The sequence below is a fragment of the Suncus etruscus genome, chromosome 3 (assembly GCF_024139225.1).
Source record: "Suncus etruscus isolate mSunEtr1 chromosome 3, mSunEtr1.pri.cur, whole genome shotgun sequence".
Classification (NCBI taxonomy): Eukaryota; Metazoa; Chordata; class Mammalia; order Eulipotyphla; family Soricidae; genus Suncus; species Suncus etruscus.
Window position 1 is genome coordinate 12,003,252 of NC_064850.1, and position 16,820 is coordinate 12,020,071.

The 16,820-nt window shown below is 45.4% G+C and overlaps 1 protein-coding gene across 1 annotated transcript in view; it reads right to left on the reverse strand.

Annotated features, from left to right (window-relative positions):
• The window catches only part of ZFYVE26 (zinc finger FYVE-type containing 26), an 88,860-nt gene that overhangs the window by 43,137 nt on the left and 28,903 nt on the right, over positions 1 to 16,820 (reverse strand). Inside the window, exons 15-21 of the mRNA XM_049770531.1 lie at positions 13,362 to 13,563; positions 9,298 to 9,561; positions 6,610 to 6,729; positions 6,342 to 6,506; positions 4,802 to 5,020; positions 3,528 to 3,630; positions 586 to 1,331 (exon numbers count right to left, since the gene is read on the reverse strand). Coding sequence (XP_049626488.1) covers positions 586 to 1,331; positions 3,528 to 3,630; positions 4,802 to 5,020; positions 6,342 to 6,506; positions 6,610 to 6,729; positions 9,298 to 9,561; positions 13,362 to 13,563 — 1,819 coding nt within the window. The remainder of the gene's footprint in view (positions 1 to 585; positions 1,332 to 3,527; positions 3,631 to 4,801; positions 5,021 to 6,341; positions 6,507 to 6,609; positions 6,730 to 9,297; positions 9,562 to 13,361; positions 13,564 to 16,820) is intronic.

Here is a 16,820-nt window from a genome sequence, read left to right on the forward strand (position 1 = left end):
GCTCTCTGATCTACCACTTCCCTCCCTGGCTAGTTTGGGTTCCTCTGAGTATTCTGAGATTCTGGGTTGTTGGTAGAGGCCTTTGGATTGGTCCTCATATTGCCTTCTAATTAGATGTTTCTTGACTAGTTCCTTTGGTTTACATGTTAAAAAGATGTTTCCCCATTGCCTCTTCATCTGTTTATCTAGCTTTTTACCCTCCTCTTGGGGGTGGGCTTTGTTTTTTCCCAATAGAGGCTATTCAAGTGGTCTGGAAGGGTGGCTGGCATCTTGGCTTATGATTCCATGTGATGGAGTGACTGGCTAGGGTGAACAGCTTGCGGTGTTAGTTTCTGGCCTGTTATTCCTTCCCAACTGTGTGTGGATTATTCCCAAGTCACAGTTGCTGCTGGACCTGTGTCTCTTGTCCTACCCGAACAGAGGACATGGGATTCCTTCTCCCTCTCTGGGGATTGTGGAATGCAAACCCACCATTCAACACTGGGTCGCTTGTCTCCAGGGCTGCTAAAAGGGGGAAAGGGAGTGCTACACTAAGTGAAGGCTGAACATTGTGGCCATGAAGAGGAGACATAGCTTTCTGCTTACCATAGGCTGCGGCACAACTCAACACAGCATCCTTTATGCTGCTCAGCGCTTCCCTGTCCTGCCCGTATGCTTCAAGGAGACAAAGGGCCCGCAGCCAATCTCTGGCCTCCAGAGCTTCGTTGAAGGCCTCAGTGAGAACCTCAAGGGCATTTGAAGCATGCAAGCCCAGGAGGACAGTTGGGATGCTGGGCTGGCCACACAGACTGGATGCCAGATTCTGCCCCTGCTGGGAAGGTGTCCGGAGGGGCTCCCAGGCAGCCAACAGGGAGGCCTCCAGCATAGGAAATTGTTCCAGGAGGAGCTCGCACTCCCGTGACACCTGTTCCGGGGTTAGAGGCCCCTCTCTGAGGCCACGGAATTCCTTCCAGGACAAGATGGGCTTGGTGACCTTGGAGGCCCGGGGAGCCCTCAGACAGGCCGCAGTGGCCAGCAGCTTGGAGCTGGACTTGAGGAAGGCCAAGGCTGAGGAGGTGAGGGCCACGGGGGATGAATCCCTTTGAGAGTAGCAGCTTTTCCTCTCTGAGGTGAGATCCTCTGCGGGTCCTGGCAGGCCTAGTGGGGGCAGTGCCAGGTCTTCAAGGCATCGAGAGACATGCAGCTGGGCCACGGTGCCCAGGTGGGTGAGAAGGGAGGTTGTCTGCTGGCTCTGCTTAGCAGGGCACAGGGCCAAGGGGTCACAGCAGCAGTTGACAATGACCTGTGGCACACTCAGACTGAGACCTTCTTGGCCCAAAAGGGCTGAAAGCCTGGAGGGAGAGCAGCAAAGAGGACAGGAAGCCTGAGTGTCATGCCATATCCGAACCTCTTTCTGTGTAAGGAAGCAAAGAGCAATGCAGTCTCTTTCCTCCCGCCACCTCACTTCTCCTCTCCTCCCCATTCCTCTCTTCTACCTTGTATCTTCTTCTTTCTCCTTTTCCCTCTCTCTCATCTCTCTTGCTTCCTTTCTCTCCTCTCAGCATTCTTATTTTCTTTCCCCCCCCCCCCCCTTCTCTTGCTCTTTCTGTAAAGGAAAAATTTCCCCTGAGTTCCCTGACTGCCCTGATCACCTACCCCCCTTCACAATTGTGGGAACTTGTAGACCCAGTTACAGTTCAACTTTCTTTCTGTTCTGACATGGTTCTAACCTGGTCATGTTAACCCTGTAAGCTTACACCTGCACCTTGCAAAAATGTGATTGAGCAAATGCCAGATATCATGAACTTCCTAAGGCAAATCAATCTACTGTAACTTTCTATTGTTTGAAATGCTATATACAGCTTGTAAGCCAATGGCTCGGGGCTGGCAGTTTCTGGCTTATGCTGGATTCTAGCACAGCCCCTGCATATGCTTGTAAGAAAATAAACCCCCTTCTTTTGCATGAGACTGTGGTCTTGGTGTCTTTGAACGGCGCATCATTCTCCTGGACTTAACATTTCCTCTTCACTCTCTCTTTCTCTCTCTCTCACCTACCCACCCACCCTCCCTCCCCATCCTGAATTTTTTTAAAACACATATATTAAACATACTGCTCTGCCTGCTGCCTTTTTACTTGCTAGCACACCGAGAAGATCTAGTCCCAGAGGCCTCTCACTTTCTTGCAGAGTCACAAAACAAGCACTTCTATGCATGAGACATAATCTAGTCTTCCATGGATTTTCTTCGTCTGATGCTATGATAAGAAAGTTTATAGTAAAAATCACTTCACCTATATATGCATATAGGTGATATGCATATATATATATATGCATAACACTTCAGGATAGATTCCTTAATGTGGATTACTAGGCTAAATTGCATGCAATTTGTGTGTGTGTGTGTGTGTGTGTGTGTGTGTGTGTGTTGTTTCTGGTGTGTGTACAGTTTCTGGGTCATACCATGCTATATATACTTAGGGCTTATTCCTGGTTCTGCACTTAGGGATCAATCCTGGTGGGTATCAGGGGACCACATGGGGATTAAGCCTGAGTTGGGCCATATGCAAGGCAAATGACTTACCTACAGCGCTATCATTTTGGTGCACATATTTATAATTTGAGTGAGTTTCTCTAAGTTGATTTCCAACATGGGTTACCCTAATTGATATATTTTTGTTGTTGTTTTTGGGTCACACTTGGCAGCACTCAGGGGTTACTATTGGCTTTGTCTCAGAAATTGCTCCTGGCAGGTTCAGGGGACCATACGGGTACCAGGTACTAAACTGGGGTCCATCCTGGGTTGGCCGCGTGCAAAGCAAATGCCCTATTGCTCTGGCCCCCTAATTGATATGTTACATGCAATCTACAAGGATGCTTGTTTTCCCATAGGCTAGTCCATTAAAATATTGGTAGGGGCCAAAGAGATAGCATGGAGGTAAGGCGTTTTGCCTTTCATGGAGAAGGTCATTGGTTTGAATCCCGGCATCCCATATAGTCCCTCAAACCTGCCAGGAGCGATTTCTGAGTGTGGAGCCAGGATTAACGCCTGAGCACTGCCGGGTGTGACCCAAAACAAACAAACAAAAAATGTTGGTAATTTTTTTATATATAAGCAAAGATTCACCCCTTAATTTTTATTGCTATTGTTGTTTTTGGTCCACACTCAGGGACAAAAAAACACTTGGTACTCAGGGCTTACCCTAGTCTCTGCTCTCAGTGATCACTCCTGATGGGGCTGGGGACCATATGGAGTGTCTGGGAACAAACATGGGTTGTGTGCAAGGCAAACACCCTACCTGCTACAATATTACTCTAGTCTTTCATTCCTTAATTCTTAATTTGCAACATGAACATTAGAGCATCAAGAGAGAGAAAGAAACGAGATGCTCTAAGTTCTAATGTGGCTGTCTAAAAGTAAATGCAAGAGTAAAGTCTGGAAGGATTACTCATTCTCTACACTGAGCCCAACCAAGTACAGCCTTTCTGAACCCTTGCTTCCCTGAACAAAGCATGAGGGATCCATGTTGTCCTCCATAGGATGGCTCCTACCTGTCTGGGGGAACCTGTTTCTCATGCAGGAGGTGTGACACCAGCTGGGAAGAGTTCTGCTGCAGGAGAACAAAGGGATTGCCTACCTTGATCTCCACATGATCTGCAAAGGGAAAGAGAGTGACTGTGTTGGTATCACTGAGGACAACAGTTCAGCACCGTTTCACTTACTCAACATGAAAGCTCAGGCTTCTGGTGTCTGAGGCCTGAGCTAGGTTCCTGAAACCAAATTCTCCCCCAAACCAAACCAAATCAAACTAGCTGTAGATACTTGCGGGAACATGAGCTAAACATGAGCTGTGAGTCCCTCTGTAGCATCCCACAACAGACTCATGTTCAACTCTAGCAATAACTACTCAGCTCACCCTTGTCTCTTCAACTCATCCCCAAGTAGGCAATGGTCACTCAGTGGACTTAAGACCACAGACACTCCCACCTGAGACTTAATTCCTCTACTGAGTTGTCATATCCAAAAGGCGCTAAAGGTTTGTGAGAAGTGGTGTGTGTGTGTGTGTGTGTGTGTGTGTGTGTGTGTGTGTGTGTTTAGTCCACATTCAGGGACCCCAAAACACTTGGTACTCAGGGGAGTGGGGACCATATGGAGAACCTGGGAACAAATGTGGATTGGCTATGTTCAAGGCAAGCACCCTACCTGCTATAATATTACTCTAGTTGTTCATCCCTTTATCCTAAATTTGCAAAATGAATTAAAAAACATCTAGAGAAAGAACTTAGAGGTGCTCCAAGTTCTAATGTGGCTGTCTAAGTCTCTCTCTCTCTCTCTCTCTCTCTCTCTCTCTCTCTCTCTCTCTCTCTCTCTCTCTCTCTCTCTCTCTCTTCCCCTCCCTCCCTCCCCAGAGCTTACTCCCAACTCTGCATTCAGAGTTCACTTCTGGCCATGCTCAGGGGACCAAATGCAGTGCTGGCCATTCGAAACCTAGTCAACTGCATGCAAGGCAAGCGTCTTACCTGTTGCACTATTTTGCTCGCCACTTAGAGAGGGTTTTTGGCCCATTGATTTCATAAAAATGTGAGGATCACTCTAATAAGCTATACAACCGTAGTAGGTAACAAAGAGAAAGATGAAGAAAACCCAGACGAGTGAGAGAGGATGACTATGCATCTGATGCCTTTGGCTACAGCTGTCCCTGAACCTCCTAATTCAAGCACCTTATGACTTCTTTGCTCTCCCTCCCTCCCTGAAGACCACCTAAGACCTTCTCCCTCCCCATCCCATCCATCCCCACCCTCTCTCACACATGAACATTACTTACCAGATTCAGAGCTCAAACTCCGAAGGAGAACAGTGGCCAAGGTACTGCAGTAGCTAAAGAATGTGCCCAGGTAGTTAGTCTGTCTGCCACCTGCTGGATGCTGTCTACCCAGGTGCTTCTGGAGGAGCTGAGTCTGAATGTGGACAGGGTGGGACTCTGCTTCTGGAGCCTTCTGGGCCACCTGCTCCATCAGGGAGGCCAGCGGAGTACTCTTCGAGGCTGAGGAGGGATGGCAGAGGGAAGGAGACAGGCATTATTCTGGGCAATCATTTCTGGGTCAATTTCCAATACAGTAGGTAACACTGAGCCTCAGGGTGCTATTTGAGATGAGGCATCTGGCACCCAGAGACTGTAAAATTCTGTTGATTCCCGGTACAATTGATACTTAGTCAAGAACAGAGTGGATGGGGCTGGAGAGATAGCACAGTGTAAGGCATTTGCCTTGCAAGTGGCTAACCTGGGATGGATCCAACATCCCATATGGCCCTGAGCCTGCCAGGAGCAATTTCTGAGCACATAGCCAGAAGTAACCCCTTAGCACTGCTGAATGTGGCCCCAAAACCAAAAACCAAAACAAACAAAATAAAAAGAAGAGTGTGGAGCCTGGAGAAATGAGGCCAGGTCACTCTTTTTATGCTGGATACTCTGGGGCAGAAAAGTTTATAAAAACAATAGCAATCTGGGGCTGGAGAGATAGCATCGAGGTAGGGCATGCAGAAGGATGATTGTTCAAATCCCAGCATCCCATTTGGTCCCCCGTGACTACCAGAAGCAATTTCTGAGCATAGAGCCAGGAGTAACCTTGAGCGCTGCTGGGTGTGACTCAAAAACCAAACCAAACCAAAACAAAAAACCGATAGCAATCTGGGTGAGACTCATAGTACAGCAGATAGGATGCTTGCCTTGCCTCCAATCACTCCTGGTTCGATCCCCAATACCCCTTATAGTTCCCTGAGCTCCTCCACCACCAGGAGAGATCCCTGCATGCAGAGTCCAGGAGAAATTTCTGAGCACTGTCAGGTGTAGGTCCCCCCTCTCCAATTTTTGTTTTTAAATAGGCAAAAAAAGCATAGCAATCTTTTGGGGGAAGGGTAGTGACATATTTTCCGATAAGGGTAGGTCACATCCATCTGGGAACTTCTGGATTAGATGAACAGATCATCATTGAATGTTAAAAGTCCTTTCACTTGGGGCCCAGAGAGATAGCACAGCGGCGTTTGCCTTGCAAGCAGCCGAGCCAGGACCAAAGGTGGTTGGTTCGAATCCCCATGTCCCATATGGTCCCCCGTGCCTGCCAGGAGCTATTTCTGAGCAGATAGCCAGGAGTAACCCCTGAGCACCGCTGGGTGTGGCCCAAAAACCAAAAAAAAAAAAGTCCTTTCACTTGAGAGGGGCAAACAGGAGGGTGAGCTCTGGAAGAAGCCTGCCAAGCTTGAGTGTGGCAGAGCCTTAGCCTTGGCTCCAGAGTGCTGCTCTGCTCTTAGCTCTTCCTGGCTGTCTGTCCCATCAGCCCCCATCTGCTCTGACACTTTGCTCGTACCTGGCAGCTCGAGTCCCTCTCTTAGCACCGACACAACCTGATCCAGCTGCTGAGCGAGTGTGATGTGGCTGGCAACACAGTCCTCGGTTAGGCTGGGCCAGTTCATCTGAAGGAGCTCGGCAATGCTGCACCGAGGAGCGCCTCCTCCCTTTTCCTCGGCACTTTCTGGGGGGCAAGCAGAGAAGAAAAACATGAAGTATAATGAAGCACTCGGATTCTAGAATGGGAAAATTGGGGGCTGGGGTAAAGGGGTAAACTAGCAGCTCACCAGATTTCGCCTGTCCAGCTGATGTAAGTGAGTAGTTGAGAATTTTACTGATTTGTTGCAGAACAGCAGGAAAACCACGAAGGCCTTCCGCATTGAGGGGAGAATGGTCTAGCCGTCGACCTGGGAAGGAATGGAGGGAGAGGGATGTAGGAAAAATAAAGAACTATTTAGAGATTAATACTCAACTCTGTATTTACTTGACCATTTTTGTCTTCTTCCAATAAGCATCAGAGAATATACAGTTCATGTTCTATTGGAAGACCGATCCATGGCCCATGCTTGCCATTTAAGGTGACAACTTGGCTTATTCCATGTTGAAGTATAGCTGACTTAAGTCCGTGTTATTGCACCTTTGCAGGTCACAGAACCAGAGTCTCTGGCATGTTTTTGAATTTGCCTGAGTGCAGTGCTCAAAGACTTGAGCTGGGGACACAGCCGTCTTCTTAAATTGTTCTAAGTGGCATCCTGATGCTTTGACTAGACCATAAACATTATAAACCGAGATTTATTTCTTCTACTTCTTCCAGGACCCTCAGACACTTGGAGAATCTTGAAAGACAGTAGGTACTATATTACTTCCTTACTGATTGACATGACACCACTGCAGCTAACTAACTGTCTGAATAAAAATGAGGAGAGAAAGCTGCATGGACCAAAGCAAAACAGTGCATGATGTCACAGCACATTAGACTTAAGATTATGTAAAGAGTCAGGAATGTTTTTAACCCATAGCATAGAAAACAGCAAAATCAGAACAGCAAATCTGTCTGCAAGATTGGCCAGTAATTGGTGTCTATTGAACTTGATTGGTACGTGGTTTCCCATGGTGATAAGGAAATATAAAATTCATCCTAAATCATAAATTTATTGGGTGCTTAAACACAAAATGTGGCTTTTGTTGAACTCTGCTTTTCTAAGTCTTGAAATATGGCATGGGCTGAGCACAGCTTTTATTACCAAAGCTGCTAAAACCTTGGTCACTGGGATTTAACGAAGTTCCCTTTAGACCAGTGTTTTTCAACTTTTTTGTGCAAAGGCACACTTTTTTTCATGAAAAAAAAAAAATCACGAGGCACATCACCATTAGAAAATGTTAAAAAAATTTTAACTCTGTGGGCTATATCGACTATATATAAAGTAATTCTCTTGAACAGGAATCAAATAAACACAAAGAAATTATTTTATAATTACTTTAGTATGAAATAATGTAATGATCGGTCTATTTGTGAGCCGAAGCTGCATGTTACGGATGAAATTGGAATTTTTCCCACAGCACACCAGACAATATCTCATGGCACACTAGTTTGCCATGACACAGTGGTTGAAAAATGCTGCTTTAGACAACACTAAAACTTTGTGAGAAAGTAAGAAGGTTCTATCTCTGTCCACAGGGCGAGGACTCCTGGAGGCTCACCTCAGCCCATGAATACTTTTTTCACTGTGCTTACGCTGTTTTCTTTTGCTGCCCTAACTCTGAGTGGTGAATATTCATGTAGACTTAAATCTTGTGTTCTAAGTATTCACCAGGTCCTTACAGTGAACCTCTGGGTTTAGGAGATTTAGGAGGCATCATGGCCGAGTCACTGTTTGCTCCTCTTGTCATGGAGCTGAGTGGGCGAATGGTTGAGTTTAGTGTGTGGCTCAAAGAAGGGTGGGGAGTAGATCATCATTTAATTCTGTCCCACGACTCCTCAATCTTCACATAACCAATTCCTGCAAGAATTTCCTATCCACATCCACAGTGTCCAACTGTGAGGCGCAATCCTCTTGCCAACTGTGCTTTGCATACAAACACAAATCTGTTCTGGATTTTCAGACAGAAGGAGACATGTTGTTGCATTAAATAATTAACGATGGTGCTGGATGGAGGTGGATAGATGGAGGGATTTTTCTCTGCCATCCCAGGCCATGTGGCTCTGCAATCCCCATTCAGCTGGCGGGTCCCAGGCTTAGGTGAAGGGCGGAATCAGACTCATCCAGAGACAGGCATCAGGAAGCATCAACTTTATTCATGCCCTATCTACCACATGTGTGGCCTATATAATAATCTTTCAAGCATTCAGCCATTCTTAGCTAGCCCTGCATCTTAACTCCTGTCAGCCATCTTCCCTTTGACCTCCATGCTGGCAAAAGACCAAGAGGGCCCTCTAATCCCCTGGGTTAAAGGCTTTATCTACCTTTTCCAAGACCCCTCCCAGGAATGGGCGGGGTCTTGCAGGTAAGGTCAAGTTACCTAAGAAGAATGGGTGGGGGATGAGGCTTCATCTCCCCCTTCTCTGAAATATAAAAGAACCTTTTGTAATCCTGACTCCACTCTAAAGTTAGACATTCCACTTAAAGCATTTTTCTTTTCCCCAGAAGATCCTGTAAACAAGATCCCAGTTTTTTGTTTGTTTGTTTGTTTGTTTTGGGTTCACCTGGTGACACTCAGGGGTAGAGCATTTTTGAGTATAAATTTCTTCCTTGAAATTTAGTGAGTAAAACTAAAACGAATTCCTCTGGATGATTGTATATGTATATGATGCTGCATATACTCAGAAGGCGAAACTCTCAACGGATTGGATAAGAAAATAAAGTAATGATCATTTTTCTCTCAGTTCTTCTATCACCAAGAACCTCTTTGCTTTTGTACCTGGGACCCATGTCCTCTTTGGCAATGATGGGATAAAGCCAGAAAGGTCCACTCACCCCGACTCTCCAGGCTGCTGTGCAGACGCCGCTCAGCCGTCTCCAGGAGCTGCTTACAGGTTTTCCAGAGCTGGCACTGAGAGCACGCCAGGTCAAATGCAGCCATGGCGGCGGGGCTGAGGTCTGCCAGAACTTCCTGCAGGGGAGGCGTTCGCTCCACCAGGCTGCTGTTCATCCAAAAGTCCTCCTGGAGCACGGGGATGGGGTCTCCAGAGGTGCCAAGCAGTTTGTCGGTGACGTCAGAGATGGAGTAAAATACCATTCCTGGACATCAGAGGGTGAAGTGAAAGGCAAAAGGTTAAAATAACTGATTCCTATTTTTTTTTTTTTTTGGTTTTTGGGCCACACCTGGCGGTGCTCAGGGGTTACTCCTGGCTATCTGCTCAGAATTAGCTCCTGGCAGGCCCGGGGGACCATGTGGGTCCCCGGGATTCGAACCAACCACCTTAGGTCCTGGATCGGCTGCTTGCAAGGCAAACACCGCTGTGCTATCTCTCCGGGTCCCTGATTCCTATTTTTAATGGGAAAAGTTACTTTAAAGATGTTGGTGATGAATGACATCAAGAAAATGAAAACAGGGGCCGAAGAGATAGTATGAAGGTAAGGCATTTACCTTACATGCAGAAGGAGGGTGGTTTGATTCCTGGCATCCCATATGGTCCCCTAAACCTGCCAGGAGCGATTTCTGTGCATAAAGCCAGGAGTAACCCCTGAGTGTTGCCAGGTGTGACCCAAAAACCAAACCAAACCAAACCAAACCAAACAAAAAAAGAAAATGAAAACAAGTTTTAATACTATCAGGCCACATTAGTAGTAACTGAAGGGATCAAATAAAGTTGGTAAAAGCAATCCACTGGGTGGAGGATGGAATGAGACCTTCAGTTGTGAATTCAACAGATGTCAAATTATATGATGTATATCATATATTAAATCATATATGTTAAATAATGCTATATACGTCAGTGACACTTCAATATAGTTTTTTTGGTTTTTTTTTTTTTTTTTTGGTTTTTGGACCACACCCGGTGACACTCAGGGGTTACTCCTGGCTATGCACTCAGAAATCACTCCTGGCTTGGGGGATCATATAGGATGCTGGGGATTAAACCCAGGTTAGTCCTGGGTTAGCCACGTGCAAGGCAAATGCCCTACCACTGCACTATAGCTCTAGCCCCATTGTTACATATTTTTAAATTTCTTTTGCCTTTTCACTTTTTTTTTTTTTTTTTGGTTTTTCGGGCCACACCCATTTATGCTCAGGGGTTACTCCTGGCTAAGCGCTCAGAAATCCCCCTGGTTTGGGGGAACCATATGGGACGTGGGGGGATCGAACCACAATTCTTCCTTGGCTAGTGCTTGTAAGGCAGACATCTTACCTCTAGCACCACCTCGCCAGCCCCTTCTGTTGCCTTTTTTGTTTGTTTTTGGGCCACACCTGGTGGATCACTCCTGGTTCTGAGCTCAGGGATCATATGACTAGCTTTGGGGACTATATGGATATGAAATCTGGGTTGGGTACATGCAAGGAAAACACCCTACTCTCTCTGGCCCTAGTTAGCTCTTTTTTTTTTTTTTTTTTCATACTTGGCAATGCTCTGGGGAGTATTGTAGTGCTAGGGAGCAAAGCATGCACCCCAGCCCTTTGAATTACCTTTCCAACTCCCACTGTTCTACCTTAGGGCATCAAAACAATAGTATAGAAAGGGAGACCAAGATAAACACAAAATGGTGAACCCATTCTTCCAAATGGGTTCTAAATGTAGGCTGAGAATAAGGTAGGTCTGTATATATTGAATAGAAAAGATCCTAAAATTGGGGATGAAACAATAGCACAGAGTAGGGTATTTGCTTGCATGCAGCCTGCCCAGGACAGTCCCAGGTTTGATTCCCAGCATATTATATGGTCCCCCAAGTCTGCAGGAGTAATTTCTGAGCACATAGCCAGGAGTAACTACTGAGTGTCACTGGGTGTGGCCCAAAATCAAAACCAAAACCAAACTAAAGATCCTAAAATACAGAGTTAAAAATCTAATCGATCAGGTGAGAGCAGGTGAGATTGCACAGTGGCAGAACATTTGTCTTGCATGCAGCAGATCCAGGAATGGATCGATCGTGGTTTGAATCCCAGCATCCCATATGCTCCCCTGTGCCTGCCAGGAGCGATTTCTGAATGCAGAGCCAGGAGTAAACTTGAGGACTGCCAGGTGTGGCCCAAAAACCAAACACACACACACACACACACAAAAAAGTGGGTCAGATGAAGAGAAAATACAGCATAAAGGTAAAGGCAATTGCCTGTCAAGTTGCTGACTAGATTCTGGGCAATGCATATAGTTTTCTGATTCCTGACCACAGAGTCAGAGGTACCTGAGCATGGCCCCAAATTAAAAGCCACAACAGAGGCCAGAGATAGCATGGAGGTAAGGCGTTTGCCTTGCATGCAGAAGGACGGTGGTTCGAATCTCAGCATCTGAGTGTAGAGCCAGGAGTGACCCCTGAGTGTTGCCGGGTGTGACCAAAAAAAAAAAAAAAAACAAAATGAAACAAAACCCCACAACAACCAAAACAAGAAAGGCAAAGTAGAACACAGTATTCATGTTAAGAGCTCCACTGATATTAAAAACAAAAAGGGTGGGTCAGGAGATAGATTAACTGGCTGAGTGCTTGATTTACATCAAGGAGACCCAGGACTGATTCCTGGCACCACAGGGTTCCTTGCGAGCTACTATAAGTGACCCTCAAGGACAGAGCTGGGAGTAGCCCCTGAGTACTTCCAGGTATGGTCTCCAAATCAAAATAAGAATAAAACCACCTCTAGAAAAACAAAAAAGGGTTTGGGTATGTGGCTCAATAGTAGCGTGCCTGTCTTGCATGCGTGCGGCTGTGAATCCAATCTATATCCCTGCCCTGTATCACTGAGTGTGTTTCCAGCATAGCCAGTTAGGATTCCTGGCACCACAAGTGCAAACTTGACCTCACCACAATCTTGGTAAACGTCACAACCAAGTATTCGATTCCCAGATCCCACTACAACAGCACAGGAAATGGACAAAACCTAAAAAAATACCAAGCAGGATGTGTATATACTCTATGGAATAGGGGTAGAAAATTTCTGGAAGAACACAGAAGGAGAAACATACACAATGGTAACTTAATATATCTTAGGTAAAATAGATGAGAGATAGGTAAGAGCTGTGAAAATGTGTGACAATATCATCTACTGAATAGACAGCTCAGTGGACTAGAGTGGACACTTTGAATGAGGGACATCTAAATTTAATCCCCAGGTCTGCATGACCCCTGAGCACAGCCAAGATTAGGTCTCTCAAGTACTGAAATGGGCGTAACCTCAGAGTGATACTGGGTGTCGTTCCAAACTCTCAAAAAACAAATAAAAAGATTATATTTCCATGAAATAATGAAAAGGATGAGCCATTCTGTTGTACAGTCAAGGCTGGGATTTGCGCCCTATGATCCTGAGCTTTCAGTGTTCTTTTTTTTTTTTGGTTTTTGGGCCACACCCAGTGATGCTCAGGGGTTACTCCTGGCTATGTGCTCAGAAGTCGCTCCTGGCTTGGGGGACCATATGGGACGCCTGGGGATCGAACCTCGGTCCATTCTAGGCTAGCGCTGGCAAGACAGACACCTTAACTCTAGCGCCACCATGCTGGTCCCTTTCAGTGTTCTTATACAATGTCTTCATTTGGAGACCAAGTACAAATATGTCCATCTCAAACAGTGACACAGAAAGGAACTAAACTTCTAATCTCTCCTAAAGTTCAAAATGACAGAAAAAGGAACACGGTGGTATTGGAGGGCATCACAGCTCTGGTTGTCTGGACAAGGCAAGTGCAGCATAGAGCAGGAAGCTGAGCACCGAGTACAGGAAGTCATTTCCAGTTGGCAAACAATTTGGAGTGGGCCTCACTGCTGTCCTTTGAGGCAACCATCCTGCACTGGAGTTCTGTTCACCTTCTATATGGGGCTAGTATCTAGGGGGATTGTCACCTGTCCCCACCTCCTCAAGCTATCTCAGCCCCCCACAAGATGACAGGGAAGCTGACCTGCGGCTGCTGCGCTGCCAATGGCCTGGAGCGTTGAGCGGCCACTGCTGGTTCTGCGGGAGGTGCTGCTACCGGTGTCTGAGTTCTGGTTTTCAATTTTGTGTTCTACACGGGCCAACTCCTGGATCACCTCCTGGTAGCGTTCCATGAATATGAGCTCTCCTGAACTGGGAGAGGACTTCAGGTCGAACATGAACACCACCTGCCACAGAGTTGGAAAATGTCTAGACAGAGACCTTGGCAATGATTAGACACACTGTGTCTCAGATCTGCTCGTTGTGGAGCTGGAAGAGCACTGATCATTCGAAGAAAAGATGAAATAGAGAAATAACTCATCCATGTTGTCCAGAAAGTTAACAAAGCCCAACAATAAACAGGAAAAGGTGTACACAGTTTCAAAGATTCATAGCACTGACAATATACATAAAAGGGGTTCCATTCCTTACCAGTAATCTAGGGAACTGAAAACACCATCTCATTTTATATCTATCACATTCACAAATAAAAAAATAAGGGTTTATGGCAGAAAAAAAATGTCACAAGCTTTTGTGACATGCATGAAGTAATCTATAAAGCTTTATAAATGTTTATGTGGATCTGGAGAGAGAGTATAATGGGTGAGGGCATTTGCCTTGCATGTGGTTGACCAGGGTTTGATCCCTGATATCTAATGAGGCCCGCCAAGTATCACCAAGAGTAATTCCTGAGTGCAAAGCCAGGAGTAACCCCTGAACACTGCTGAGTGCGGTCCAAGAACCAAGAAACAAAACAAAATAAAAAAGTTTCTGGGGCCAGAGCAGTGGTGCAAGCGGTAGGGCATTTGCCTTGCATGTGCTAACGTAGGACGGACTGTGGTTCCATCCCCCAGCATCCCATATGGTCCCCCAAGCCAGGAGGGATTTCTGAGTGCATAGCTAGGAGTAACCCCTGAGCATCACCGGGTGTGGCCCCCCTAAAAAATGTTTCTGTTCCTTTTGGGGGTGAGTTTGGCCTCCCAAATTTGGCCTAGGGACCTCTTCCAGCCACTCTCAGCTCATCGGGCAGTTCAACGCTAAGGCTTGAGGACATGGTACTATTCAGGCACTGCATAACAGAGGACACCAGCATCACCCCAGTGTCACCCCAGCAGTGCTCAGAGACCACCTACGACATAATGTGCATGCATGATCTCTACCACCTGTACTCTAACTCTAGCTTCTCTTTTTTATTTTATTTTTTGGGGGAGGGAAAGTGCTGGGAATGAGATCCAGGGCCTTGTATATGTGTATTATCTTTTTCTTTTAATTACAGTGCAAGGATTGTGCTCTACTGCTGAACCACATTCTGTGTATGTGTATGTATGTGTTTATGTGTGTGTGTTTTCTCCTGATGCAAAGCAGATGTGTGTGTGTGCACATTATTCTTTTCTGTACACAAAGCATGAGCTCCAGCTAACTGAGCTAGCTCACTGCCCCTCTAAGAAACTTTCTTAAGCAAATAATTAAAAACATTTATGCCTACAAGTAATATTTGTGGTACTATTTATCACAACTATTATAAGCTTGGACATATTCTAAGTAAGTACTGAGGCATCAGTATTGGTCAAAAGCACCTAATATCTCAGGCTAATATAAGATTATTAAATGAGTTAGAAGGCAAATGCTTATAATATAAAAAAGGCTGTAGCTAGTTTTAGATTCAAAATAATCTTTTTTTTTTTTTTTTTTTTTTTTTTGGTTTTTGGGCCACACCTGGCAGTGCTCAGGGGTTACTCCTGGCTGTCTGCTCAGAAATAGCTCCTGGCAGGCACGGGGATCATATGGGACACTGGGATTCGAACCAACCACCTTTGGTCCTGGACAGGCTGCTTGCAAGGCAAATGCCGCTGTGCTATCTCTCCGAGCCCAGATTCAAAATAATCTTGGCTATGGGGCTAGGGCAATACAGGCTACTTGTAAGTAGTTGGCCTGGGTTCAAGCCTCAGCATCCCAAATGGACTCCTGTGTACCAGAGCAAGAGTAATTCCTGAATGGAGAGCCAGGAGTAATCCCTGAGCACTTCTGGATGTGGCCCACAAAGAAAGAAAGAAATGAAAAAAATAAAATAAAAAATATTGGCTATAGGGCCCGGAGAGATAGCACAGCAGCATTTGCCTTGCAAGCAGCCGATCCAGGACCAAAGGTGGTTGGTTCGAATCCCAGTGTCCCATATGGTCCCCCGTGCCTGCCTGGAGCTATTTCTGAGCAGACAGCCAGGAGTAATCCCTGAGCAACGTGGGGTGTGGTGCAAAAACCAAAAAAAAAAAAAAAATGGCTATATGAAACACCTATCTTGAAAAGTTATGCTTTAATAATGTGTTCTTTTGTTTGTTTGTTTTTTGGGTTTTCTTTTTCTTTTGGTCCCATATGGTCCCCCCAGTCTGCCTGGAATGATTTCTGAGTGTAGAGCAAGGAGTAATCCATGAGCGTCACCGGGTGTGGCCCAAAAAAGAAAAACAAACAAACAACAGCAACAACAACAAAACCCCAAAACATCTTACTGTCAACTAGCTCAGTGCAGTCCGACCTTTTCACACACGCAGATCTGCCTTTTAAAGGGCCAGCACAAGAAATGAAAATAAACTAAGATTATAAATATTTAAATTTTTTTAATTGAGAGAGATATGAAGTGAGATATGAAAGGAGAGAACATGGGCTTCTCCCCAAGTTTTAAATATTAGGATAGTAAGTAGGCATTTATATGAATCAGTTTACGTCCCACAGAGGATTCTTGCATTTGTTACACTTACTCCTCTTAACATTCCATGAAGTAGAAGAAACAGGTAATATATTGAACTCCAATTTTTTATTGAGTTTATCAAATAGAGAGTCTCTCTAAGATTTCTCCTGTGATTTTCCCCACCAAACAGGAACACTCAAGCAGCTACCTCATATATTTTCTGTACACTGAACTGGCGATTCTATTGACTATTGAAAATTATCTACGCCACGAGTTTAACTAAACAAAAACATGCTATGTGGGCCAGAAGGATACCACAGTGGTAGGGCATTTGCTTTGCACACGGCTGACCCAGGAGGAATGCAGGCATCCGATATGATCCCCTGAGCCTGCAAGGAATGATTTCTGAGTGTAGAGTCAGGAGTACCTCTGAGCACTGCTGGTTATGACCCAAAAACCAAAAACCAACAGACAAATGGCTAAAGAAACTGTGGTACATATACACAATGGAATATTATGCAGCTGTCAGGAGAGATGAAGTCATGAAATTTTTCTATACATGGATGTACATGGAATCTATTATACTGAGTGAAATAAGTCAGAGAGAGAGAGAAAACCGCAAATGGTCTCACTCATCTATGGGTTTTAAGAAAAAGGAAAGACATTCTTGCAATAATAATTTTCAGACACAAAAGAGAAAAGAGCTGGAAGTTACAGCTCACCTCATGAAGCTCACCACAAAGAGTGATGAGTTTAGTTAGA